The sequence below is a fragment of the Salvia hispanica genome, chromosome 6 (genome assembly GCF_023119035.1).
Source record: "Salvia hispanica cultivar TCC Black 2014 chromosome 6, UniMelb_Shisp_WGS_1.0, whole genome shotgun sequence".
Lineage (NCBI taxonomy): Eukaryota > Viridiplantae > Streptophyta > Magnoliopsida > Lamiales > Lamiaceae > Salvia > Salvia hispanica.
In genome coordinates, this window is record NC_062970.1 from 32,942,344 (window position 1) to 32,969,491 (window position 27,148).

At 36.2% G+C, this 27,148-nt stretch overlaps 6 protein-coding genes across 7 annotated transcripts; 3 read left to right on the forward strand and 3 right to left on the reverse strand.

Annotated features, from left to right (window-relative positions):
- Window positions 1–1,058: 1,058 nt before the first annotated feature.
- On the forward strand, window positions 1,059–3,955 carry LOC125194105 (cell division protein FtsZ homolog 1, chloroplastic-like). The gene is made up of 6 exons (XM_048092146.1): window positions 1,059–1,446; window positions 1,703–1,802; window positions 1,929–2,158; window positions 2,644–2,811; window positions 3,180–3,413; window positions 3,525–3,955. The coding sequence occupies exons 1-6, from the start codon at window positions 1,171–1,173 to the stop codon at window positions 3,786–3,788; spliced, it is 1,272 nt and encodes a 423-aa protein (XP_047948103.1). The 5' UTR covers window positions 1,059–1,170; the 3' UTR covers window positions 3,789–3,955.
- A 1,255-nt stretch (window positions 3,956–5,210) lies between these two features.
- On the reverse strand, window positions 5,211–10,096 carry LOC125194106 (serine/threonine-protein phosphatase PP-X isozyme 2-like). Of its 2 annotated transcripts, none has more exons than XM_048092147.1 (8): window positions 9,810–10,096; window positions 7,153–7,305; window positions 6,929–6,991; window positions 6,769–6,854; window positions 6,564–6,639; window positions 6,210–6,478; window positions 6,053–6,131; window positions 5,211–5,633 (listed from the first exon to the last, which is right to left on the reverse strand). In XM_048092147.1, exons 1-8 carry the CDS (start codon window positions 9,948–9,950, stop codon window positions 5,583–5,585), a joined length of 918 nt encoding a protein of 305 aa, XP_047948104.1. In that variant the 5' UTR covers window positions 9,951–10,096; the 3' UTR covers window positions 5,211–5,582. The 2 variants fall into 2 exon arrangements, 1 of the variants encoding a protein (XP_047948104.1); XR_007171711.1 differs by lacking the exon at window positions 5,211–5,633 and having other exon boundaries at window positions 6,049–6,131; window positions 6,210–6,286; window positions 6,364–6,478.
- A 1,314-nt stretch (window positions 10,097–11,410) lies between these two features.
- On the forward strand, window positions 11,411–14,262 carry LOC125191867 (syntaxin-51-like). Its single transcript, XM_048089294.1, has 6 exons — window positions 11,411–11,696; window positions 12,221–12,441; window positions 12,933–13,138; window positions 13,215–13,315; window positions 13,396–13,440; window positions 13,976–14,262. The coding sequence occupies exons 2-6, from the start codon at window positions 12,224–12,226 to the stop codon at window positions 14,105–14,107; spliced, it is 702 nt and encodes a 233-aa protein (XP_047945251.1). The 5' UTR covers window positions 11,411–11,696; window positions 12,221–12,223; the 3' UTR covers window positions 14,108–14,262.
- Window positions 14,263–14,718: 456 nt separating this feature from the next.
- On the reverse strand, window positions 14,719–18,292 carry LOC125193210 (protein HOMOLOG OF MAMMALIAN LYST-INTERACTING PROTEIN 5-like). The gene is made up of 6 exons (XM_048090970.1): window positions 18,122–18,292; window positions 17,940–18,040; window positions 17,412–17,521; window positions 16,030–16,105; window positions 15,775–15,897; window positions 14,719–15,507 (listed from the first exon to the last, which is right to left on the reverse strand). Exons 1-6 carry the CDS (start codon window positions 18,213–18,215, stop codon window positions 14,878–14,880), a joined length of 1,134 nt encoding a protein of 377 aa, XP_047946927.1. The 5' UTR covers window positions 18,216–18,292; the 3' UTR covers window positions 14,719–14,877.
- Window positions 18,293–21,101: 2,809 nt separating this feature from the next.
- Window positions 21,102–24,227, reverse strand: LOC125197519 (melanoma-associated antigen E1-like). The gene is made up of 2 exons (XM_048096273.1): window positions 23,538–24,227; window positions 21,102–21,547 (listed from the first exon to the last, which is right to left on the reverse strand). Exon 1 carries the CDS (start codon window positions 24,198–24,200, stop codon window positions 23,541–23,543), a length of 660 nt encoding a protein of 219 aa, XP_047952230.1. The 5' UTR covers window positions 24,201–24,227; the 3' UTR covers window positions 21,102–21,547; window positions 23,538–23,540.
- LOC125195166 lies at window positions 21,292–22,786 on the forward strand. Its single transcript, XM_048093355.1, has 3 exons — window positions 21,292–21,352; window positions 21,412–22,166; window positions 22,247–22,786. The coding sequence occupies exons 1-3, from the start codon at window positions 21,292–21,294 to the stop codon at window positions 22,784–22,786; spliced, it is 1,356 nt and encodes a 451-aa protein (XP_047949312.1).
- Window positions 24,228–27,148: the final 2,921 nt, after the last annotated feature.

Consider the following 27,148-nt stretch of genomic DNA (forward strand, 5'->3'; position numbering starts at 1 on the left):
GTACGGGGTGATTTTTCTTCTCCCTCCACCTTCTCGGGGCCTTACGAAAACATGAAACTTACTTTGTTCGTTTGAGATTAATACTTTTTTTTAGATTGTAGCATGAATTTTTGGGTTATCTTGGGCCTTGTTGGTTTGAAATTTTTGGATAGCCCTTTTCTTCGAAACCCCATTGTAAGTTGTTATCCATAAATGTTTTTCATTTATTACTTTGGGGGAAAAATTCCTTTTAAATAAACCAGCCTAGACCTTTAGTTTAATCCCTTTAACACGCACCATTTATTATACCCTAGATGGGCGGGTTGTTACGGAGCACCCCAAATGCGCGCCCCACGTCCTTGCGCGCCAACTCTGCGTTCGCAAATGGGCCTTCTTGTCATCCGCCGCGTGCCATCGTCTCACAAAGACGGCCCCCAGGGTATATCCCATCCACCAAGAGTAGCCATATCATGCCAGTTGTCTTTGGGCCCAAATGAGACGGTTGGACCGATGCCCGACATTTCCCGTTGAAGGGGGGCGAGGGAGTTGAGGACTTTAAAAGGTCGTTTTCGACCCGGCTACCCCAAAATACGCATGCAAATCCAACCGGTGTCGCCTACGGCCTCGAGGATCATGTGGTTCGGCTAGCCGACCGGCTAGCGACGCGAATCGGCTAATTGGTCGGCTAGCCGCTATTGTGGATGCTCTAAGAGAGAGGAGCAAAAGATGATTTGATATAAAGTGATTAAAAAAATATAATGAAAAATACCATTTCAAGACACTCGCTCAAATTATAAGAAAATAGTATCAAACTCAATACTAGAGAGAGAGGGATAGAGAAAATCATACCCATTTATCTCATAGTAATGAATGGAAAAAATTGCTTTAGGGATATTTTCGCCCAAAAAACGCGACGAACATTGAAAAAGAACCTCTAATGTGATTATAGCAAAATCCAGGAATCTAGGATGATATTTTTAAAATTCATGGAAAAATGATGAATAAACTCATAGCGTAGGGAACAAATATTTAGTTCTAAGGTATATAGTATTTAAAAAGGAAAGGAAGAATAGGATTTTTAAAATTAAAAAATAAAAATAAAGCGTTGCCCTTTTCTCTTAGCTGCTACAGAGTCCTTGGTAGTTTACTCGGCGGAGACGAAAAAGAGAGAATCACTCATTTTGAGCGTTAATGGCGACTCTCAGAATTTCCAATCCAGCCTCCGAATTATCACACTCTCATTCTCCCATGGCACACATTTCCGTCGGCTTTTCGCCGTTGCTAAGCAAAAATGCACCCTGCAACACCTCTTCAACGCATCGCTCCAGAAATTTTTGCACCTCCAAACGCCACCACACTGCGGTTTACTGCTCCTTCATACCTACAGACTCCGCCAAGATTAAGGTCGTCGGCGTCGGAGGCGGAGGTAACAATGCCGTCAATCGCATGATTGGTAGCGGCTTGCAGGTTTCCTCGCCTCAACCCTACTTTGTCAATTTCATTTCTGATAATTTGTGTGTTTTTGTTATAGAATTTTGATAACCTTTCATTATCCGTTAGCCTTAATCATTGGTAAAAATTTGTCTCTTTTGCTTTCATTTTTGTTCTTTTCTGTTCATTGATTATTTTGCTTTTCGAATTTTATTTATTGTAAATTTGAAGAAATGTAAGCTTTTCTATTTCAAGCCCTTTGTTGAAGATGTATGATTGTGTTTCTTGACAGGGAGTGGACTTCTACGCCATAAACACGGATGCTCAATCTCTTCTGCAATCTGCTGCGGAGAATCCTATTCAGATTGGGGAGCTTTTGACTCGTGGACTTGGTTAGCGTGTTCAGATTTTGAAACTGAATTGTTTTGCATGCTAAAGTTTGATTCTACTGCTGTTTTGTATACTGTTAACCTGTGAGCTTGCTTGATGGTGTTGCTAAAACGAATGTTGAAATGTAGGTACTGGTGGAAACCCACTTTTGGGTGAACAAGCTGCAGAGGAGTCGAAGGAAGCTATTGCGAATTCTCTTAAGGGGTCAGATATGGTGTTTATAACTGCTGGAATGGGGGGTGGTACAGGTTCTGGTGCAGCTCCGGTTGTTGCACAAATTGCTAAGGAAGCAGGGTACCTGACTGTTGGCGTTGTTACCTACCCGTTCAGCTTCGAGGGACGCAAGAGATCTACTCAGGCAGGCGACATTTTTGTTTTAGTGTGCAACAAGGATTCATTTTACTTTTCTTTTAGTTATTCAGTAAATGAGAATATTATGATCTTTGAAATGCTCTGACACATGTGGAGTATCTTGCTGAGTACATGTAACTCTTGAGAAGAAAATTTACTATACAATCCAAAGTATCTAATGATGATGATCCATGTTTGATAATCTCTGACTGCCATGACTAATGCCTGAACATAAATTACACAATCAAGAAGCTAACATGTTGAGTTTTTTCATTGTTTGCTTGTTGGATGGGCTGTGTATGCCCAGAGGTATTTATTGTATTTATTGTTATAATTGTCACTTTTTGTTATTCTTTTTGTTTGTATTTGACTATGTATTTGGAGGTTTAAATAGATATAATCCAGATTGCCTTCTAAAGTGATTCATGAGTGTAGGGTATATATTTCAAAAATATCTCTCTGCCACTTAAGTAACATCATGTTAATTTTCAGGCTCTTGAAGCAATTGAAAAGCTGCAGAAAAATGTGGATACACTTATCGTGATTCCAAATGATCGTCTTCTAGATATTGCTGATGAACATACCGCCCTTCAAGATGCTTTTCTCCTAGCTGATGATGTTCTCCGTCAAGGTGTCCAAGGGATATCTGATATAATCACAGTGAGTAATTGATATGAATTTGTAGCGTTTCGTCTACATATCATTCTCTTTAACAAATTAACTCACCCAGGGCAAATCCTGATGGCCGAACTCATCTCTAGTTCAGTTTGTCTCGTGCTTCCTTCATTTAACTAAATATGGGATGATTCTTCGATATACCTATATATAGAGAGAGAGAGGGATAATTGATTCTCTGATTTTCCCTATCACAAAATTCATCTTGGAGTGAGGAGATTTCCGTGATCAATTATAGTTGTCTCAAAAGTGAAATAGGGACCTTCATTCCTAGATGGGGTTTTTGTAACAATATTGTTTTCAGTATTCTAACCTATTATATGAGAACTCAATCACTCTCCTTGTTGTTGCAGATACCTGGTCTGGTAAATGTGGATTTTGCTGATGTTAAGGCAGTCATGAAAGATTCTGGTACTGCTATGCTTGGAGTGGGCGTTTCCTCTAGCAAGAACCGTGCTGAAGAAGCAGCCGAACAAGCCACACTGGCTCCATTGATTGGCTCTTCCATCCAATCTGCTACCGGAGTTGTTTACAATATTACTGGTGGAAAGGATATAACACTTCAAGAAGTAAATAGGGTATCTCAGGTACTGCATTAACTTCTCACTGCGAAAAGACAAGCTTAAATCATAATTTTCTATATCTTATATACTACATTTCTTTTTTCTCAAAATCTCTGTGTGGGCCTTGGCTTCCAGGTTGTTACGAGCCTAGCAGACCCTTCCGCGAATATTATATTTGGTGCAGTCGTGGATGAGCGATATAATGGAGAGATACATGTTACTATTATTGCAACTGGGTTCACTCAGTCATTTCAAAAGACACTTCTGACTGACCCAAGGGGAGCAAAGCTGTTGGAGAAGGCAGGCAGCCAAAACAGCAGCAAGTCCCCAGTGGCACTCAGCTCTTCTGCCTCTTCCGTCAATGCTAATCAGCCGCCTTCTCGAAGACTCTTCTTTTAGGTTCATATTTGGTTTACATTTCTTTCATTGTTTCTTTTCATGATTCATATGTTCATTCTGGTGCAATTAGGTAGGGTTAATATTGCAGGTTCGTACAACTATTATGATCTTTTGTATATTGTATGTTGGATTGCACTTTTTTAATGTATGCCTCTTAGTTTGTGGTCTATGATTGAAACGTATTGTATAGTAGTCTACATACTGAAATTTATTCTAGGAATATAAGAGTCATCGCATGACCAGGGTGACTTTGTGTTTTTAATAAAAAATAAAATTTGAACGTAGAAATTACAATCATTTAATGTTTCAAAACTAACCTCTTTTCTCTCTCTGCTTTAAAGTATTAGGCTCTTCTTATCTTAACATTGCATGATCTTTCTTTTTTTTATTTCATTTTTTCTTTGATAAAAAGTGTCCAATGCACAAATAATGAAATCAATGAGCCATCAATTCTAGCCAGAAGCCAATCCAAGGCAACACCCGTCAAGATTAGGGGTCAAGATTAGGGGTGGCAAATCGTGCGTGTCGGGTCGTTATCGTGTCGACACGATAACGACACAAACACGATAACAACAAACACGAACACGACCCGTTAATAAAACCTCAAACACGAACACGAACACGACCCGCTACCCTCAGACACGAACACGACACGAACACGACACGAACCCATTAACGACACGAACCGTTTCGGGTCAACACGACACGAACTCATTAATGACACGAAAATAAGTATTGAAAAATGAAATAATAAGGATAATAATATTAAAATATTATGTGTTAATAAGAATAATAATATTAAAATATTATGTGTTAACGGATAACACGAACACGACACGAACACGCATTGTTAGCGGATAACACGAACCCGACACGAACACGACACGAACACGACACGAAATTTTCGTGTCCTTAATAGGTCGACCCGATAAGGACACGAACACGATAAGCTCTGACCCAAACCCATTAATTTCGTGCCGGTTCGTGTCGTGTTATCGTGTCGTGTCAAAAATTGCCAGCCCTAGTCAAGATGCATCCGAAACTCAAAAAATCGTCCAAAGGCCACACAGATATGGGGAACGAAAACAACACGGGATACCAAGAGGCCAGAGAAGACACTCCCTGGATCAAGGCAAACAAGCCAACACAAAGAAAGCGAACAAATCACCCCTCACCAACACAGAGATGAAGCAAAGACATCCAAGCCTCAAGCCAACACAAAGAAAGCGAACAAATCACCCCTCACCAACACAGAGATGAAGCAAAGACATCCAAGCCTCCATACTTACCGCTCGTTGCAGCTCCATTACGGATGCCCTAATGGAGCTATTTTCTTCAATCCACCTTCATGAGTAAATATTTTCATACTAGGCAATTGCATTCCAATGTTCTGCTTAATTAGCGCCTCAGCACCATTCACTATATCAACAAAATACGTATACTATGCAAATAAGCTCATCAATGGAATTCAAATCAGTGGTCACAAACAAAAGTGGGATTATCCATCTCTGAAATATGTTACCACAACCGCGACCACCACTCAAAAACACCTTCCTTTTAATTCCTTTTTTAGGAGGAGAAAAATGGTGAGGTACCAAAAGTCAGAACAACACTATACTCAACAATTGATTTGGTGAAAAAATTACAAAAGAATTGAGCAGGCTCACCCACCACCAAAACGAATTAATTCCCCTTGTTCCGTGTTCACTAACATTCTGAGGAGCTCGAGCCAAAATTTTTGTTCTACCAACACCACAGAATTCACAATTACCAATCGTAAATGAATTCTCTTTCTTACAAAAAGTAATCAGGAGGAGGCTTCTTCACCGGTGCTCCTCTCGATTCCTGCATATCAATCATTAACAACATTACTGCAAACCAAGATAAGTTTCAACAGGTCAGATCAGACTTTCAAATAGCATCGTTAATGTAGTATCCAAAATATTATAGAATGACGAAATTTGAACCCCGTGAATAGACAAAGAGAAGGAAACCATGAAAACCCAGCCAGTAAGATTTGGGCAACACAAAGTAATACTCCCTCCGTCCCAATAAATATGAAACATTTGGTTTCCGGCACAGGATTTTATGCAAGTGTTGTTTTGTGAGTTAATGAAGAGAGAGTAAAGTAAGAGAGAGGGAAAAGTAGAGAGAGTGATGTTTCCATTTTAGGAAACGTTTCATTTTTAGTGGGACAACCTAAAAAGGAAAACGTTGCATTTCTAATGGGACAGAGGGAGTATATAATAGAAGAATGCACATACCAGCGGAGCTGCTTCAAATACACGAAACTTCTTTTCAAGGTTTTCATCTAGCTCAAGAATTGCAGCAATGTTTCCACATCTGCAGCATAACAGATTCATTACATATACTAAAGAAAAAAAAATTCAATGAAATAACTACAACTAGTAGCATCAGCACCTGTAGCAGTAATTTGGAGCTGACCAGACTGTAACTATCTGCTCATTAAACATCCATTTATAACCTTCCATTACCAGCTGATGGGCACGGCATATATAGTCAATGTTATTTGAGTGGTTAAATGTAGTGACAACACTTCCACCAAATAAAAAACCTGCACCACGTGGACTGAGACCCCATCCGTCAACAATGTCTTCTGGATCTGACCAGAGAAGATCACACATGGCACCTTCATGAGGTACTTCTTGCTTTCGATCTATTGTACGAATCTGGAACATGAACAATGTTACTATGTAGCAAATAAAGAAATGAGAAAATATAAGGAGACGGCAGTCGACAAATGCACTGTCAAACCTGGTCTAATGTGGATATCGCAGGAGACAAACCACCATGAACACAAAATATTTTATTATCAATGAGTGCTGACAAGCTGCATGAGATATAAACAATAAATGATTTTTACAGTGTTCTTAAGCTTCAACGTATGAAACTCAAACAAAATTAACAGTTCCATTTGAGAAAAGCATAATAAATAATTAAATATTTTGAAGATACCAACCTTAAGTAATCAAAAATTTCGGTGCAATATCTCCAAACATTGATAGAACCATATTTCCGTAGACACTCATCATAGAAACCATAGACCTGGAAGAAAATAACGTAGATGAGTACTTTACTGAATTAGATCTCAATGTCACACAAAAGAAATAAAAACAAACCTGAGTTATCTGTCGGCTCTCATGGTTCCCTCTGATAAGTGTTATCCTATCAGGATACCGTACCTGTCATTGCATTGTATGTTAGTGGAATTAGGCCGGTATGGTGGTATCCATGGTTTTCACTTTTCATTGACAACTTAAATGCTAACGAATGTCCACACTATCTTGGCAAATTTTTCATAAAAAATGCTTGTCCACTTATATTGAAGTTAATAAGCATTTACCTTCAGGGCAAGTAGAAGCAGGAATGTCTCAACCGAGTAAAATCCTCTATCAACAAAATCTCCAAGAAACAAGTAGTTCGTGTTTGGACAATCACCTCCAACTCTAAAAAGCTCTTTCATGTCATAGAACTGCCCATGTATGTCTCCGCAAATCTACATAACCATTGTTTTAAGGTATTAAAACCCTATCATAGGACCAATAGATTCAAAACAAGAATTATACAATACTGTAAAATCTGGAGAGGTAACAGCTAAAGTGAAAGGATTATAATGGAAATAGTCTACCTTAGCCTAGTTTCACCCATGCATTTTCTTTTCCATGGAGAAACAATCTACTGGCTAGAGTGGGACTGGGTTTGCAATCAGTTTAGGATACATTTTGGGTTGAAAATTATGAACTCGGATGGGGGTTTAAGATCATTGATGTAGAAACTTCTCTCCTTTTCTATATCAACCTGATGCAAAACCCTTTTTTGTGCTTAAGTGTGTCTGTAAAAGAGTTTTACATGGAGTACATTATATGGAAAGAGACTCGGGGCATTTGAAATCCTCAATTTCATGTTTCACCTTAGTTATTTATAACATATCATGGAGTATATGTTCAAGACTATTATTTTATCAATGTCATAGGTCACTAGTTACAAGATAAAAGAATATTGAAAAACTAGATCATTTAGGAACCTCAAAACAGCACTGCAAATGTGTTTATTTAAAACTTTAAGCATATGGAAATCTATTTGTAAGTAATTTTGATATTGGATGTTTGAATTAGTTGTCCATATAACTATTGTATATAAGTTCTACATCACAATTTCTACTATAGTAAACCATATAAATGACAAATCCAACCGTACCCAAGAGAGGCACCTTACCAACCAGACTCTAGAAGGTAAAAAGACCGAAATCTGGCTATACACCCCACCCCTAATTTCTTAACATGTTTTTGAAATTTTATTTATGTGTATTTTTTATCATATGTTATGATTTTATAAATGCATTATTTTTTTAACACTCAACTATACATTAAATACTTGACTACTAGTTTTTACACAAAAAAATTGCATAAAATACCATACCAAGGACAGAAAAATTTATGCATTTAAATTAACAGGTTACATATACATATGGAATACTCCATATATAGGGAAACCGACCTTGAGTCCTAACCTACTTATCCAACCTCCCTGCCTTGCCTTGCTTCTTCATGGTGCATGGATTAAGATACAAAAATCTGCTTTGACTCACTACATAATCAGTCCTAGCAGATCTCTAACCCTAAGAAGATTCAACCGACCATGAAAGTGGCTTACCATGAAAGACAAACTATAGAGGGATTGATTACTAACATTCCTTCCATCTAAGCAAGCATGGGAGAAGTCATACTAATTTACAGTAGGTTTTGGATGTCTAAATCTAATAAAAACAGCTTAAAATTAGATTTTCCACCTTTTCCTGAAGAAAATATCAACTACCCCAAATATGTGAAGCTGGTATGGTTTGCGAACATAAAATCACAAGGTCCACCTCTGTCATGGAATGCATCTGAAGTCAGTCTATATGGGTAGTGACTTTTCCCATCCTTCTAGGATTTGTAATTTACTACTCATTTAGTAGGTGGTTGCTTTAATGATTATAGTTGTATGCAGATCTAGATGGAAAAGGCTTTGGGCTATATGTTTCTTAAGATGCTTAATTAAGTCCGAAGAATACACAAATCATTCCCCTTTTTAAAAGTATAGAAGCATTAAGTCTAAATATATTCCGGATTTAAAAAGTCTCAAATTTTTCCTTAGGTGAGAACTCCAGCCAGCGTTTTAGGAATGCCCTAGACGAAAAGTGAGGTAAAATTATTGTTGGAATAACATTTATGCCATTTAACCAAGACAATTCTCTTTTGGCAATGGTGAGCTGATTGCAAAGGGGAAACAGATGCAACCACAGTGATAATGCCCAACTCTCCTAAAAGGCAAGGTGCATAAGTCTACTTTATTTATTATTTTAGTTACCTACACATGTCATCTACGGTACATGAAAATTAATTTTACCAGCCTTTCATCCCTTATTTAGAGTCTCCAAATGGTAATTTATTCGTACTTTTCGTTACTTTTAGAGTGGTCAAATGATATGTGGTTCAGCTGGTTCCTTACGATTTGAGTATGCTCAGCTTTCGCTTTCCGGCACTAAAAGTCACCCCGTAGTTGATCAAACACAACCACAACCATCAAATGAGAATGAAACAAATTGAACGTCTTCAGCCTATCCATTGCAGCCTCTCATCCCCTCACTCTTCTATCTGAATATAGACTTACTCAGTGAGACCTAGAAAATTCTACCTTTAGAAATCCCAAAGTACTCACGAATCGCCACTTATTTAACTTTTAGTACTCAACCCGATTATCGTATTGCTGACACAATATAAACATCTCCAACCCCTCAGCATCTAAAATAAGATATGCACACTACAAACATTCACAATTTAATCATTTCAAAAGATGCACAAATAAAACCTAATTTGACCAGACGGTCAATGATTCGAAAATATTCGCAAAAATGTACGGGACCAGAATTAGAGAGTTACTCATCAGTTTCCAAATACAGGTGTTACTCCATTCATATGAAAAATAAAACTGACAAAACACACATCGAATGGCACTTACAGTGACTGGGGCGTCGACGCGTTGAACATTGCTCTCTTCGACGAGGATTTCGATGGCTTTGAGGCAGAGATCCTTGACTTGGTATTCGGTGAGCGGCTCGCATCTCTTCAACTGTTCAATTTGGCGGTCTAGGTCGGACATCTCGAATTCTGATACTCCTAGGGCGTGAAGGTGTGGCCTTCGAGTTAACGAAGGATTTTGAGATTGAGCATCAGAGCATTACGGAATCCAGGTCGAATGGGAGAGCTTCACGGTCGATGGCTCTTGCGACTTGGAAGTGATGGAGTTTATTTTGGCCGTTTTAATTAGAAAATGAAGCAATGCATTTTTATATTTTATTTATTAAATTACTTTACAAATCATAGTATTTTTTAGTGAGTGCATACATTTCTCTTTGTATATTTATTTTAAATTACTTTTAATAACAATATTATTACATAAAATAATTATTATTGGACAATAAAATTTATAAATGATAAACTAAAAATTATAAAAACAAACAAACAAAATACACAAATTATAATAATTGAAATATGAAATTGAAAATAGATAAGTGAACAACAGGTGATACTAAAAAATAAATAATTATACCAAAAAAGAATTATATAAAGAGAAAAGATTGAGATTTTTTTTAAAATAAAACTATAGCAAATATGGTCTCTACTTGTAGATGATGAAATATTATGAATTTTGGTATAATTTTTTAATATAATATATAAAAGATAGTATAAAAATTAAAATATATATTTATTAGCCGATGAGATTATGCCATTTGGCAAAATCTCATTGGTTCATAATAGAAAAATAAGAAGACCTCTTGGTTGGCGGTTGGGTAAAAATCGACCAGAGGTCGATGAGTGAAAAGACATCTAATGTGTACTTTTTTTTTTGTAATCTAATAATGACATGGCGGCCGACCATGGCAACCGATAAACCAACAAACTGCGTTTGATGCCTAAAATCTTGCGTATCATCCACATCACAATATGCAGTGTTTTTAAGCACAGTAGGGGATCCACTCCTGTCATTAGCTATTTAAATTTGTCATTTTCGTCCATTCGCGAATAATTATCTCATTTACATTTTTATCAGTGTAAGTATTACTTTAGATAATGCACTTCACATTCCACTAACTTTATCTCACTAACATTTTATTAGTACATAAAAATAAGATACGCCATCCACTAATTTTTCCATTCATTTTTTATTATATTTTATTTTTAAAAATCCGAGCCAAAGTCAAGGTGATATTAGTGTATTTATATAGAGAGAGCCGAAGTATAATTTTTATCGAAGGCAATAGAGGTAGGTCATAGGTGTGGTTTAACATTTCCTAATATATTAGGAGCGAGGGTCATAAAAAGTTCACTAAAGTGTAGATTTGCAGGGGAGGGGCCGGGTGGAGTCCGGTTGAGATTTGTTAATTATTTAAAATTTTAAGAATTTTAATGAAATTTCTCAAAAAAAAAAAAAAAACTAATGAAATCATTATATTACTTATAGTACTATTGTTAACTTGAATTTTATAAAGTTAGTTGGCAATCATGTATACATGGAAGGTGTGAAATTGTATGAATTATCACGATTATATAATGGAGTAATTACATTTAGACTTATTCTTTAAGTCGGAAGCTGAGAAAGTGGAGTATAGGAGAAAGAAGTTGAGGAATATAAAAGTGTAGATTTGTGGTGTTAATTCAATTGCAGAAGACGAAGGTTGACGTACGACTTTTTTGACCGATAGCCGGTGGCGCCGCCCGTCTCGCCCCCCTTCCCCTGAAAATTACTCCATTATTGAAAGAAAATCATAAAATTATTCTAGGTTTCGTGCAAAGAATCTCTCTCTTACGGGTTCGACCACAAAAATAGTCAAATCCTAATCACAAGGTAAAACGATCAGCTATTTCATTTTCTTACGATATGCCTTTTGAACCTTGTCTGTTGCATCTGCAATTGAACATATCACCTGTGTTTCAGCTGCGCTGCCGATTAATTTTGGCTGAGGGGCGTTAATTTGAGATCTGTTTTATGTTTAATTTTGTGTCAGGATTTTGACTTCTGCATAAACTAGGTATTGGTTGCCTTCATCAGATGCTGATACTTTTTTTCCGACTAAAGTTGGCCTATTTATCAAGAAATTGAGCTTAATTAAGATTAGGTTTAAGAATTTCTGGTGTTAGAACGGGTCAATAACTCTGATTAGTATCACGATTTGTTCTTTAATCCACCTTGATGCTCTCTCTGAAGCTGTGTGCTCGTAATTTGGTACTAGTATTTAATTACGTCTGAGAATTCGAATTGCAAATTCTTGATATATCAATACCTTCATGAGTATGAACACTATCTTGAAGTATCAATACCTTTATGAGGTTAGGTCACTCAGTTGTGAATGGTTTGTTATCTTTTGTCAGACAATGGCCTCTTCAGGTGATGCATGGGTAAGGGAATATAATGAAGCAGTTAGACTTGCTGATGATATCACTAACATGATATCTGAAAGAAGTTCACTGCCACCTTCTGGGCCAGAAGCACAGCGGCATGCATCAACCATACGGAGGAAAATTACGATACTGGGAACCAGATTGGATAGCCTGCAATCTCTTCTGCAAAAGCTTCATGGAAAGCAATCTCTGTAAGTTGCTTAATTTCTCTCTCTTAAATATCTCTTATGGTAAGACTCAAATTAAGTTAGTAAATTTGGTATTGTCTTCATCTTTCTGCATTTGCATTCCCATTGGTTAAACACATTTTAGTTACCTTCCCTTATTTCAACTGTGGCTTAATCTCTTGTAATAGTTCACAATCCAAGCCCTAAATGGTTATCTACAGCTAATCTTTGTTATGCTACTGTTGCGTCTGAATCTGAACTGCCAAAATAGCAACTATAATTTCAATTCCGGTTCCTGGCTTGGTAGGATAGTGTGATATAGTTGGCTTAGCAAGCTTATGAGCTCCCAATTGTTTTTATCTTTCTTTTTTGTTTCTTTCTTCTTTTGTGAATTAGTGTTACTTGCTCTGACAGTATAACTTCCCGTGCTTGGGTTATAAGGACTCTTGGATTACTTGTAAATGTGTTCTCATCATGTGTACTGGACTACTGGTCCTGCTTTCTTCCTTATGCAGGACAGAGAAAGAAATGAATCGTCGCCGCGACATGGTGAATAATTTGAGATCAAAAGTAACTCAGATGGCTTCCACGTTGAACATGTCAAACTTTGCTAATAGAGACAGCTTACTTGGACCAGAGATAAAACCTGCTGATGCAATGAGCCGAATAAGTGGCCTTGACAATCAAGGGGTTGTTGGTCTGCAAAGACAAGTCATGAGAGGCTAGTATCTCTAGCTACTATCTGCTACTTCATTTGGTTCCCCTCTAATTTTGATTCATATTCTTATGACCTGCAGAGCAAGATGAGGGTCTTGAAAAATTGGAGGAGACAGTCTTAAGCACCAAACACATTGCACTTGCAGTGAATGAAGAACTTGATCTTCATACAAGACTAATTGTAAGATTTATTTTGTTTGATTTCGTATATTATAGTCATAATGTTATGTGATAATGAATCTCATGTCTGTTGATTTGTAGGATGATCTTGATCAGCATGTTGAGGTTACGGACTCCAGACTACAGGTGAATATTCGTATATCTACATCTTTTGCTGTTAATTCTGTGGTCGTTGTGGATTTTCCTCTAATATTAAATCATTTGCATAACGTAGTACGTTGAAAATAATGCTTTCATCTCAGTTTAAATTATGAGAGCATATCATAAAAAAACAACTTAACAACGTAATATTGCGAATATTAGCTTTCTAAGGGATTCTAGATGATACTTTCCCAGATCTGGGGATGTGCTTAAGAAAACGAATCAGGGTGCATCAATATGGGCCACTGTCAGGATGTAAACTAATGTGATATGTGATAGATAAGGTTGAGTAGTTGAAGGATAGATGCTTAAACAAGTTCAACATTTAAAACTAAAGGGATGTTTGCTTGTGTGATATGATTGAGCAAGTTGAAGGATTAGATGATTAAATAAGTTTAAAAAAATCTATATGTTAATGCAGACCTATGTCTTCCTTCAACTTGTCTTCCTCCCCTGATATATTTTGCAAATAAAAAGGTTTAAAATCTTTTCATTGTTTTAATTTTTGTGAATCGAACAGCGAGTACAGAAGAGGCTTGCAATATTAAACAAGCGGACTAAGGGCGGCTGCTCCTGCATGTGTATGCTTCTATCAGTGATAGGGATTGTCGGTTTGGTTGCTGTTATATATGTACTAGTCAAATATTTGTAAATTCGAGAAGAGACAAATAATTTATTTCGCGTGTTTCTGTTTTCAAAATGACTGATTTGTTGGTTCAAGTTATGTTGAGTGGAAAGCTTTGTATGTATGTATTGACTGAGACGAATACAGTTCTTGTATTTGTGATCAAGTATATGGTTCCATGATTTTGAGGCTTTGCACTGTAAATGTAAAAACCTGTATATGCAGCTTACGAACTTTTGGTTGATTTTAAGTATATTTTGCCTTACCTTAGAACGCAGTCATGTGTCATGTTCATTTTGGGAAATTTTTTGATGAAAACAAGGCTACTTTTATCTCATAAAAGATGAAGTCTATGGTTCAATTTATCCTTCAACCTTGTGTTACTGATTTGGGCAAATCTGATTTTTAACGTTGACTAGTATGTAAAAAAATATTACACGAATTTATTAGCTTTCTAGTAATTTACCACATTTTACAATTTACAGTAATATACATCAACCCTTACATTATAGTATCTCTTTTTGGTAAAACCACAAGTTGGAATATTATCATCTTAGTTTCTGCTTACCCAGATAGTATTTAGTTTCTGCCGTAGCCAAAATACCAAGTAACGTGTTATCATTAAGAGCGAGTCAATATGTTGAAATTTCATAAATCCTATTTGCATAAAAGCATCCATAACCCCATCATCAGCAATTTAGAGAGTTCTGTTCAAACATATGATCCCATTCTTCACTTCATGAGTTGAAAACAAAAAAATAATCACCACAACCAATCGCTCTGCTGGAAATCAAAGATCAGTGGCTAGCTGATGGCTTTGTCAACAATTCCAGAGATTTCTTAAGGAAATCTACTGCAACAAAAACGTCATCGAATGCCAGAGCACTAACAGCAAACCTAGCTGCTTTCTGTGCTTCAGCAATTTGCCCAGGCAGAGGTTCATAGTTGCTGTCATACTCATATTCTGGTCCGGCAGTTGGTGAAGGTTCTGAAACACTCACATTGTTTGAGGGTGGAAAATTGGAATAGGCATCACCATGGCTTTGATGATAAGAAGGGTAGTGGGGCGGAGCTGTACTCTCAGTAAAGCTAGGGTAAGAGTGGAAATTTGGGTACGAGTGAGGCAAATGCTGCTGAAAATCTGGCTGGAACGGTTGGTGATGATATGATTGAGGATGGATGGAACGCTCAGTGCCATTGGATGGAGATGGTTGATGAAAGTTGTCAGAAGGGTAGTCGTCATTAGGGTGATGATGCAGGGTTGAATAATTTGAGGAAGACGAACGAGTAATATTTGAAGGTTGTCGTGAGATATTAGAGTGCTGCAAATTAGCTTTATCATATTGGTGAGGTGATGAACTGGAATCTGGCGCAGTTGTTGAGGAATTGGGCTGAGTGGCATCAACAGAGCTGCTTGGTTCAAGATCCTGTGAAAATAAAGGTGAAAACTATTAGAATCCACAAAAGATGGGAAGTTATCAACTCAGAATCTATGACTGCTAAGATATTTATGGGAAGGAATACAACATTAAAGAAATAAAGGCAAATTCTGCCTATTTATTCCAATTAATCATATGAGAATAACGCACAACATAATTTATAGAAACAGCTCTAATTTGCACAAACTTTCACCAGCAGGCGACAGCACAGTTTAAGTATATAATTTAAAATTTGAGTAATAAAAAATATCATACATATTCACCGCTCGATGGTGCTGGTTCACCACCAGGAGGACCTGGTAGAGGCTTCCTCCCTTCACTCAGAGCTTTCCTTATATCAGCTGCTTTCCATGTTGCATACTTGTGTTTCTGCTCAAGCTGCAAAAAGTACAAATGAATTATGAATGAAATATAAGCTTTAAAGAAACAATTATGCTCAAGCAACCAGAAAATCCTACATATCAGTGATATCACCATCAATGTAATGTTTTAAATCTAGTGAGAACTTACATCAGGCTGAACTTCACCAAACTGCTTCAGGATATCAAAGAAAATGCTCGCAGCATAAAAAGTTTTTGCAGTATTCCTGTACCAATTGGATATAATTTATAACTAGGAAATATAGACTAAAATAACGTAACCACCCATCACTTATGCATGGTTAAGATGTTCATGATATGAATCTCAGGGTAAAAATAGTTCAGAAAACATATACGCACAGAGCTGAACCCTACAATCTTCAGAAGATGACCCACCAGCAGAACAAGAACATGTCTGAAATTTTCACGAGCAAAACATAACCTAGGGAAGAACTAACATATCATAATAATGACGTACTGATACTAATCACATTGATCTCGAGTAGTCGAGTGACATAACACCAGTTTTTTCCAGACAAGGTTGATGATTTCACAACATTCAATTATACCAATAAGATGCAGAAAAATAAAATGGAAGGGGGTGGACGAGAAAAGATTAATAACGAAAAAGGAAGAAGTGAAAAATATTTCCTTTGCAATGCAGAAGAATGGCGGATTTATGGTCAATAAGAATAATAGAGAGGGAGTATACATAGATGCAGTAGTTGATTGCTTGTAGTATGGTTAATTACTTAATTTGTTTTATTCCTGCAATGTGTGTTTAAAACTTCTAGTTGGTGCTGTAGTTGTAGTATTCTTTGGGTGTTAGTTAAAAGTTCCTGGGATAGTGTTTAATCTCTGGCATTGTTTGCTTGAAATGAGAGAACTACTCCTGGAACAACAGTTGTTGGTCTTTCCTTCAAAGTTTCACAATAAATAGTGTATATTTGTTCTGTTAAGAGTTAAGCCTATTCAATTTTAGCAGTACCCTTAGCTCCATCAAGAATGGATTGAAAATTTAAAAACTAGATGTGCATGATATCTTATCTGCAAATACATGTTGTTTTTAACAGCAGTTCTCCAATTTCCAAGAAACATGTCCTGAAATTACAGTTTTAGCTATGGCACAATAACTCCCAGTTAAGTTCCTACCTTCCAAATAATACTATGTCGTCAACTAAAAGTTGAGCACACAATAAAGAACTAAAACTAATCAACAATGCAATGTCACCACAACTATATCATTGTGTGGCATTTGGATGCTCTCTTATCAGATTTCGTCCTGTGTTGATAAACCCACAGTGTATCACATTCTTATGCGAATCCTATCTATTCACTACACTCCCAAACACAAGATCCTCCTTCAAGTACTCACCATCAGAACTTTTAAAACTACTCAAGTATTGCAGGCATAAGAATTTTAGTAGATTGTTCCTTTATGAGAAAAAGAAATGAATTCTTGAAAACCATACTGGCATCAAATACATCACCAGATAAAAACTCTAATTAAAGAGATGTAGAGAAGTAACATACAGATCAGCTCGCCCAGCTCTATCCTGCTTGTCTGCCTTGGAAAATACATTCAAGGTAAATCCTTCCACATGTAGGTGGTCATCAGGTCCCAAACTAACTGACTTCTTGTCCTACGAGACAATATAAAAAAGGTAAGTCCGAAATAAGCATCGCATCCTCTCAATTATTGTGATCTGGCTAAATCATATATGTATGCCATGATATCAAAATCAAAAGGCACCAAACAACTCGGTATAGCTATTTCAAATAGGCAAGGTAGATCACTTAAAATTTAAAAAATTATCGATAACAAATGAGCATATGCAGAAAAACAAATGTTCATCTGCATAATCCATCTACCCTCAGTGAATTCCACCTAGTGAAGTTTCTACTATCTACAAATACACAAGCTCACAAAAAATTTGTGTAAAGTCGTAATTTCCAAAAAACAAAATTCAAGAGCCTTTCTAGAAATTACTTAAATCTAAGTAAGAAAGCGGCTAATTGAAAAAATATAACAAAAATAAAGAGAAGCTGATCCGAAAAAACCTTTTCGAGCTGATTCATTAGCGAGACAAGGAGTGCGTTGGTAGCCTTGGTGCGGTCTTTCTGAGGAATGTTGAGCCCTCGGTCCATGGCATACAATCGACCTGGTGGATAATTGAGAGGTAAAGCAGAATGATGAATAGAAATGGAAATGGAGGATTAATTAGAAGGAGAAATGTATATACAATAGTAGGCGACGAGAGGCTCGTGTTTCTGCAACTCATCGGCTCGTTGAAGGTAAGGGAGAAGCAGCTTCGCCGGTTCAATCTCGCTCGTCATCGGAAATCGGAATGCGGCAGAGCAGACGGAATTTTTGAATTTCTTTTTCTCACTTTCCCTGACCCTTTGTAATCTCGAACTCTACACAACCAATTTTTCAAATTCGCATTTAAGAGCATCGGAAATGGTTGGCTAGCGACATTGCTGGCCTAAGCACCATTGCGGATGCTCTAAATTGTGATCGGTAAATATTTGGGTAATTGAATTATTCATATTTTATCTTAACTAGTATCACCCAAGTGTGATGCACGACCCATTCTCTTTTATTTAAATTTATTTTAGACTGTAAAATGATTTTCTAAATTCATAAAAATATCATTGTATGAAATCTGAAATCATAAATATATAAAATGAAAAACAATTATTAAAAAATATAAAATTAAACAAAGAAAAAAAATAACACATACCGAGTGAGAAACAATATTATTATTTCAAGTTCTAAACTCATGTAACCAAATAAGTTTATAAACTAAAAATTGCACACAAATTTTAAATCACTTTTAGATCTATACTACAAAAGATCAATCACGAACACATGTCAATAAAAAATAATGTATAGATCAAAATCATCAACAAAAATACAGCAAAATAGCATGGAATACAACCGATATGCCGGGTAGATTTAATTTCATCACAATAAATTCATATTTTGAATTAATTAGTTAAAATCAGATATAACTATATTTTCTAAGGGTTAAAAATTATATAGTGTACTACAATTTAAATGTACGATCCACAAAAAATAAATTAGACAACTTTAGAAATCAACCATCACGTACACATATTTCATATAATTGAATTTATAGTGTAAGAGTAGGTCTTGTGAAGAGCATTGATGTGGTGTTATGCTCTTGTGGAATAGCATGAAATTGAAAATCAATAAAAGTGGATCTGAATATTCTTTAGAGAAAGAGGTTGGATATGGATATTATATTTTGACAAATGGAATATATAGATACTGCATACTACTATTAATATATGAGCAAACCTAAGCCTACTATTAAGAATAAAATGAAATTAATTTATTCAAATCACATTAGTAAATACTTCAAATACTAACGTGGAGTATAATTCAATGCATATATTAATTAGTAAATTAAAAATAATATTATAAAAAATTTAGTTTTACATAATTAATTAACAAAAATATTTATAATATTCTAAATAACTAATATCAAAACAATAAAAAACGTAAATGCAAAACCTATATAGATATATACACATGCTAAAAAGTATTAAAACTTAGTCAGTCAATAATAAATACACACCATCCACGAAGATGATTTTTTATTCTACAGATAGTAAAGATATGACAGTTTTTCTTCTACATAATACTGGTTTGAAGCAATTGTGTGGATGATACTCTTCTCAATAATGCCAAAAATATATTAGAAAGATATTTTACAGAAGAAAACTAACCTCTTATGGCAATAAATTGACCTGCAATATCTGCAAAAATAAAAACATTCATCATAAGCAATAAAAACACCGAAGATTTAGAGAGGAGAAAAAAAACTAACCACCCATTAACTCCTATTAATTTTAAATAACTTCCCACTAACTTCAAATAACAATTTAATAAAAAAATGTAGATTTTATTCAAATAATAATATATATTTTAAAAGGATATTTCTCTAAATACCCCCAAAATTCTACTTATTTCCCAAAATAACCCCAAAACTCCACTTTTATATATTTACTAGTATTAGCCCACGCGCTATGCGCGACACATAATATTTTTATTCTATTAATTAGACATTATAAATATACTAAATAAAATAAAAAATAGTGAATCATTACATAATTAAAAAATAAAAAATATAGTACTATATACGACGATATGTTAAATAATTATAGATAAAAAAATTAAATAAATTACGACACTTTTAGGTCTATGTTTGTAAAAAAAAGGATTATTATAGCCTCGACGGAAAAATTAGAACAAAACTAACAAAAAAATAAAACAAACTAACATTAAGAAAAAACATAAATATGAACTAACATCACTGAAACAATATAATCTCAAATAAATGTACTACTATAGATAAAGAGTGATACCTATAGAAAAATTCTTTTTTTTGCAGATAATTCGCGACGCAATGGGATAAGACAATGAGGAATAAATTATAAGTTAGCAAATGATACATATTTATAGACAGAATGGTGAAAGTATTCTAAAAATTTCTTGAAACCGTGCTTTGAATCCTTGTTCCCGGCATGGAAAAATAAAAATGAACGATTTTAGTTTTAGATAAATTTCTAAAAAAATAGTAATAAGCTAAGAAATGACACACATACCATCTGATCGTTGAACACATATTTCAAGGAGGTTACATTGATTTGTCCATGTTTAATGAATTCATGAACATGCAAGCACCGCACTCGAATTACTGATGAAGCATTATTAGGCTGTAGATCGTTAAGGAATGTGAATTCCCTTATGTGAACAAAATTTTATTTTTACCAAAAATTTGTGATAGAGAACGGAGACAATGAAGAAATGGAATGGAATCTAGCAAATGGTACATATTTATAAATATAAAGTATTGAAAAGGAATCATAAATGTGGCGGTTACATAATACTCCCTCCGTCCCCCATTAGCAGTCATGGTTTGACCGAACACGGGTTTTAAGGAAGTGTTTGAATGTGTAATAAATGGAGGTAGGTAGTGGAATGTGGGATCTCTTTGACTTTATGTGTGTAATAAATACTCCAAAAAAACAACCATTCAATGTGCAAATAAATTGTGGTGTTGTGATTAAATAAATTTGAATACATTTGAGTAATTAAAATTGTTAGTAAAATCTACTCTTAAAAAAATCAGAACTACACTGCCAGCACAATTGAGAGAACAAAGCTGCCATTCAAATTTCAAAAAATAAGGAGGGAAAGCCTCCAATTCCATGGAGGGAATTTGTTCATACAAGGAGGGAAAATTTACAATGAATTTCAAACTCCAACTACTCCTATAAGTACATTCATTTCTACTCCATTCACTTCCACCAACCAAAACAAAAAAAAAAAAGGAAACCTATTTAAGTGAAATACCCTCAGAAAATCTTCATCACTGGGCATATGGAGCAGGAGGTGGTCCAAGAGTTGGACCATGAGCAGGAGCAGCAGGTGCAGGGGCAAGGTGGAAGGCAGCGGATGTCATTAGCATTGAACACCCAAGAAAAAAATCTCATTGCACAGTTTATTCTACAGCAAAGTCAAGCTGGAGTGCTGCCAAGAGGTTCATTTACAGAGGCAGCCAAAAGATTCAACATCCATACAAGGACAGCAATGAGAATTTGGGATATCAGCAAGCAGCAAATGGACAGAGGGGAACCTGTTATGATGAAGGCAAAGCAACAGGTTATCAACACAAAGATAAACTCATGCTGGATACAGAAAAGTATAGAAAATTGTCCATGCTTGAGAGATCAACAATAAGAAAGGTTGCTTCTAATATGGAGGTAAGCAAGACAGCAATTGGTAGATTTGTTAAGAATAATGAGCTGAGACCTCATACAAATGCTATCAAGCCTACACTGACTGAAGCCAACAAAATTGCAAGGATGAAATGGTGTCTTGCTCATGTTCAGCCAACATTGGCTGAAGGTAAACTTCTTTACTATTCATTGCACAATATTGTTCATATTGATGAGAAATGGTTCTACATGACCAAGACATCAGACAGATACTACCTTTTGCCGGATGAGGATGAGCCTTATAGGTCCTGTAAGTCCAAGAGATTCATCACTAAAGTGATGTTCATGGCTGCTGTGTGTAGGCCACTTATTGGCAGTGATGGGGAAATCATATTTGATGGTAAAATAGGATTATTCCCATTCACAGAGCAAGTACCAGCTCAAAGAAGTTCAAAGAACAGGCCAAAAGGGACACTAGAGACAAAGCCAATTCAATCAGTGAATAAGGAAGTCATGACAGCATGTCTCATAAACCAGGTATGCCATTTTTTTATGTCATTAAAGCTATCAGACATTTTTTATGTCATCACTTAGTCATACACACACATCATTCACAGATTGTACCAACAATCAAGGCCAAATGGCCAGCCAATGCAAGCAAGAAGATTTACATCCAGCAAGATAATGCCAAACCTCACCTAAGAGCTGCTGACCAACAGTTTGAGGAGATTACTAGTACTGATGGGTTTGAATTCCATCTAATTAGTCAACCAGCCAACTCCCCAGACACAAATGTATTAGACCTTGGGTATTTTAGGGCAATACAATCACTTCAAGATGACAAAATAGCCACCAATGTAGATGACTTGATGAGAAATATGTTTACCTCATTTGAAGAACTCTCACCACAAACTCTTAATAGAGTGTTCATCACATTACAGAGCTGCTTCACAACAATATTGCAAGTGCATGGGAACAATAGCTACAAGATCCCTCACTTAAACAAGGACAGGTTGCACAGAACAGTGGGGCTGCCTCTTCAACTTCATGTTGAAGAGGGTTTGGTCAGAGAGAGTTTGGAGTACCTACAGCTGCCTGAGAACAATACTGGAGACACATATGACATAGGGCCTCTTAACAATGCTTTAGGGTACTAGACATCATATTAGGGGATAGAGTTTACAGTATAAGCACCAACATATGTTTGTGTTTAAGATGTAAACTCTTTTTTTGTGCATATGATGCATTTTTTGTTATTGCCATCAGAAAAGCTTCATCACATGGCATCAGCCTCCAAACCCTTCATAGGGGGTGGCTTAGTAAGCTAACTAGGCTGCATTTTGTGTAAACATTATCACTGTACATCCTACTTTGTAATCAGTGAATAGTTTTTGTATTATCACATGAAATCAGCTTCCAAACCCTTCAAGGGGGTGACTTTTTTTTGCATTTCCCACAAAATAACTTCATCACATGGCATATAGACAACAACACAAGGCATAGGGACCACAGAATACACAGCCTCCAAACCATAAACAGGGGTGGCTGAGCTTTCCCTCAGAAAAGCTTCATCACAGGGCAACAACACAAGGCATAGGGGCAACACAACAATTTTCAAAAATCAGAAGCCTTCAAACTCACATAAACATTCTCATCACATTCATCATCAATTGTCATTGCCTCAATATCACATAAACATCACAAATAGGCTGCATTTTCCAAATATCAGAAGCCTCCAATCCCTAAAAAGGGGGTGGCTTTGAATAAGAAGTAGACTCACATAAACATTCAGCATCAATTGTCACTGCCTCAATATCACATAAACATCACAAATAGGCTGCATTTTTCAAAAATCAGAAGCCTCCAATCCCTAAAAAGGGGGTGGCTTTGAATAAGAAGTAGACTCACAAGTTAAATGAGATCCTTGAGGCAAGGAAACATGATGAGTAGCATTGCTTTTTCATTGTCGCTATACTCCCTTTTTGGCTCCACCTCCACCGCCGGTGGCACAGCAGGGCCAACGCCTTCATCGAGCTCATCCAAACTAATGGAAGGTGGTTCACTTTCCCACCAATTAACATCATGTGAAGGCGGCTTGGACTCCGACCAGTCAAACGGCGGCGACGGAGGCTGAGTTTCAGAATCGTCAAACACCACAGCCGGAGCTTGAATTTCAGATCCGTCGAGTAACGGGGTCGGCGGTAGAGTTTCAGAACCGTCAATTAAGGGGGACGGAGGTAGAGTTTCAGAACCATAGAAGCCCTCAGACGGATCTTCAGTGTCAGAAACATAGAAGCCATCCGATGGATCTTCAGGCTCAGATCTGTCGAAACCCTTAGACGGAGAAACATTTTTAGATCGGTCGAGGGCCTTGGATGGAAAATCAGTTTCAGATCCGTTGAAACCCTTGGACGGAGCTTCAGGTTCAGATCCGTAAAAGAACCAGTCGGGGGGTGTCGGACCTTCAGCCCCGTCGTCGTCTATGAACGGTGGAACACCGTGAACCACGGACGGACGAGGTATTTCGTCGTCGTCTACCCAATCTGGTGTATCAGAGACGACAATGTCCATCGATTCAGAGGGAGGCGGTGAGGCGGAGGGGGGAGGCGGAGGGATGAGGCGGAGGAATCGAGAGTGAGTGTGGATGAGAGTGAATGAGAGTGTTTGAGAGAGAGAAATGAGAGTTGACCGATGCAATTCTAGCATCAATTTGTTTTTTTTTTTAATTGGAAATAATGGCAATTTGTGTAAATTCCGCCCACAATAAGGGTATTGTTGATGTCCAAATATAGTAAGTAGGAAGTGTGACTCTTAATCGGGGACGGACCGAAACGGAAAAAAGTGACTCCTAATGGGGGACGGAGGGAGTACCTTTTAATAAGGCATAATTAATAATTTTTTAATATAAAAAATGTTGTATATAAGATGAAACGGTAGTATATGATTTTAAAATTGTATTTACAATGAATCATTATTCTTAGCTCCAAAATTTTCAATTAAGCTCTTAAATGTAATATTATCAATCAATATTCCATGACATTTATTTACCTAAAATAGTCAACGTTCCATAGGACATTTATTTACCTTCAATAGGCAAAGTAACTGCCATTTAAATTATTCTCTCTCTTTGACACATAAACGGTTAAACGCCTAAACCCACTAATGTTATAGTCAATTCATATGGCCAAACTACACATATAAATCACCCCAAATGCCTATATCAAAATCCCATGTTAATGCAAATTATTTATTATTTTCAATGAATAAGTTATTGAATAAATATTCAAATTGATTACATAACTTATAGATACTCCAAAATGAGGACAAAATTTACAAATATTTCAAAAGAAGGCCAAAACTCGCCTTTTATATATGTATAGATTCGAATACAAAAAATGTATTCGCCTTTTATTTTACTATATTTTACTATTATTTTGTTAATTGTGGTAAAAATGTTAACATTTTAAAATTTTGAGAAATGTTTTAAGAAAGAGAAAATATTTAGTTATAAGTAACTAACAAAAATCAAATTCCAGTAATATCCCGAGTAACATTTTTTACACGCTGTATTGACTGATATAGAATGCACCCAATTGAAATTTTTTACATACCGAGCTTACATCGCATAAGATTTAATCTGGATCGCTGATTTCCAAATTTAACAGATTACAAAAATGACACTAGTATAATTATCATACGAGAGTTAATAGTGTATAATATCCCTCCTTTCTTTTTTTCATTTTGTTTCTGCCTCAAATCTTTATCACATTAGACAATTAGCATATTTCAAAACAAATCCTATTTTGAATTTTTTATTACTACAATTTGCTCATTTTTGGTTTACACTGAAATAAATCACTTTTAAATTATATGAGTAAAAAGACAATACTCCCTCCGTCCCATATATATATATATGCATTTTTTCATTTTTAGTCCGTCTCATAATCATATGCATTTTCTTATTTTTAAAATTCTTTTCTCTAATGAGATGAGACTCGGTCTCTACTAATAATACTTTAATTACTTTTTCCATCTACCTATCCCTTATTTTATTATTTTTATATTAAAATTCGTGTCGAACCCAAAGCGCATATTTTTCAGAAACGGATGGAGTAATTTTATAAAGAGAATATTATTTTAAATTTGAGTTTAGTGTAAATAATTTAAGATTTTCCTTTATATCACAATGCTAATAGGGTTGGGTAGAGGACATGACCCTCACATCCCCATCATGGCGGAGGATTTAGCCAATTTTCCTTCCTCAAAACCCTCATTCCTTCTTTGTTTCTAATCCCATGGTACAAAGGCAGAGGCTAAAGCTAAAACAAAAAAGGAAAAATCCATGTCTATTTCAGAATGAGAACGATAGATAAGAGCATCTCCAATGATTGGTGAGCGACCGGCTAGCCGATTCTCGGAGCTGGCCGGTCCGCTCGCCGAACCATTGTGGGCGGCGAGCCTAATTTCGGCAAGAAATTCGGCGAGCGCTGGCCGATGCGCTTGCCGATCGGCTCGCCGCCATTGTAGGCTGACGATCGGCCAGCGATTTTTTTTTAATTTAATTTCTGAAACACTATATATACGCGATTTAAACATCATTTTCATTTGCACTGCTTATTTTAACGAGCTTTCACTCTCTCTGAATTTCTGTATAAGAGCAATAACGCGAAATGAGTAATGCAGGTGGTAGTGGTGGTAGTAGTGGGTTGAGGAGGAGTTCAAACGGCAAGTGTTGGAACAGTTAGAGGCCTATACGACCCGCGAGGCAGAGCGGCTGTTAGAAAGGGCCTTGCAGCCGCGGGTACCTCGAAGAGTTGTGGGCGCGGAGGACTACACGGCGATAGTTTTTTTTTTGTTTTATTATGTATTTTTAATTATGTAATTTTTTTTTGGACGCACTTTTTTTAATTTAAATAAAATTATTGCATTTTCCCGTATATGTATCGTAAATTTAATTCCGTATTTTGTGTTTAATTCCATAAATTTAGTTATTTTTTATTTTTGATTGTTGTGGCTAGCCTATTACTTGTCCAGTTGTTTGTCCTGATGATGTGGCAGGAGGAATTTTAGTGCTGATAATGTGATAGGAGGAGTTTGTGGCTAGCTTATACCTGGCTCATGGCTAGCTTATTGCTATTGGAGATGCTCTAAGAGGTCCCGTCCCTAGGGCGCCAGATTTCTATGTCAACAATAAAAGCAATAGCTCACCGGAGTGCAAGTTGAAGGCCGTGTATTCTCGTCGGGGTTAAACACTACGCCGAACAACATGAATTTTTTTATTCTCGTGCAATCTGTTCTCTGCAAGCTTAGCTCTACGGCCACTACCACTGGATGTCCAGCCGATTTCATCAATGTTCTCACTAAGTATGGCCATTTTACCCTCGTCATTTTAAGCACTAATATAGCATTAAGTTCATAAAATGTCTAATCGTCAAATGGATTTTGAAGAAGATATAGCAGAATACATAAACCCAAGTACGTACTTGGTTCGATGGAATGAAATAAGAGCGTAAATATGA

What these genes read in the sequence shown, in the direction of transcription:
- LOC125194105 (XM_048092146.1), top strand. Translation starts at nt 1,171, where the DNA reads ATGGCGACTCTCAGAATTTCCAATCCAGCCTCCGAATTATCACACTCT. An exon ending in TGATTGGTAGCGGCTTGCAG is followed by an intron (nt 1,447 to 1,702) that starts GTTTCCTCGCCT and finishes GTTTCTTGACAG; the next exon opens with GGAGTGGACTTCTACGCCAT. An exon ending in GGATATCTGATATAATCACA is followed by an intron (nt 2,812 to 3,179) that starts GTGAGTAATTGA and finishes TTGTTGTTGCAG; the next exon opens with ATACCTGGTCTGGTAAATGT.
- LOC125194106 (XM_048092147.1), bottom strand. Translation starts at nt 9,950, where the DNA reads ATGTCCGACCTAGACCGCCAAATTGAACAGTTGAAGAGATGCGAGCCG. An exon ending in GAAATTTTTGATTACTTAAG is followed by an intron (nt 6,640 to 6,768) that starts GTTGGTATCTTC and finishes TATCTCATGCAG; the next exon opens with CTTGTCAGCACTCATTGATA. An exon ending in GCTCCAAATTACTGCTACAG is followed by an intron (nt 6,132 to 6,209) that starts GTGCTGATGCTA and finishes GTTATGCTGCAG; the next exon opens with ATGTGGAAACATTGCTGCAA.
- LOC125191867 (XM_048089294.1), top strand. Translation starts at nt 12,224, where the DNA reads ATGGCCTCTTCAGGTGATGCATGGGTAAGGGAATATAATGAAGCAGTT. An exon ending in GCAAAGACAAGTCATGAGAG is followed by an intron (nt 13,139 to 13,214) that starts GCTAGTATCTCT and finishes TATGACCTGCAG; the next exon opens with AGCAAGATGAGGGTCTTGAA. An exon ending in TTACGGACTCCAGACTACAG is followed by an intron (nt 13,441 to 13,975) that starts GTGAATATTCGT and finishes TGAATCGAACAG; the next exon opens with CGAGTACAGAAGAGGCTTGC.
- LOC125193210 (XM_048090970.1), bottom strand. Translation starts at nt 18,215, where the DNA reads ATGACGAGCGAGATTGAACCGGCGAAGCTGCTTCTCCCTTACCTTCAA. An exon ending in GCCTCTCGTCGCCTACTATT is followed by an intron (nt 18,041 to 18,121) that starts GTATATACATTT and finishes ATTATCCACCAG; the next exon opens with GTCGATTGTATGCCATGGAC. An exon ending in CACCATCGAGCGGTGAATAT is followed by an intron (nt 15,508 to 15,774) that starts GTATGATATTTT and finishes TTATTTTCACAG; the next exon opens with GATCTTGAACCAAGCAGCTC.
- LOC125195166 (XM_048093355.1), top strand. Translation starts at nt 21,292, where the DNA reads ATGGAGCAGGAGGTGGTCCAAGAGTTGGACCATGAGCAGGAGCAGCAG. An exon ending in GCAGCAGGTGCAGGGGCAAG is followed by an intron (nt 21,353 to 21,411) that starts GTGGAAGGCAGC and finishes CTCATTGCACAG; the next exon opens with TTTATTCTACAGCAAAGTCA. An exon ending in CAGCATGTCTCATAAACCAG is followed by an intron (nt 22,167 to 22,246) that starts GTATGCCATTTT and finishes CATCATTCACAG; the next exon opens with ATTGTACCAACAATCAAGGC.
- LOC125197519 (XM_048096273.1), bottom strand. Translation starts at nt 24,200, where the DNA reads ATGGACATTGTCGTCTCTGATACACCAGATTGGGTAGACGACGACGAA.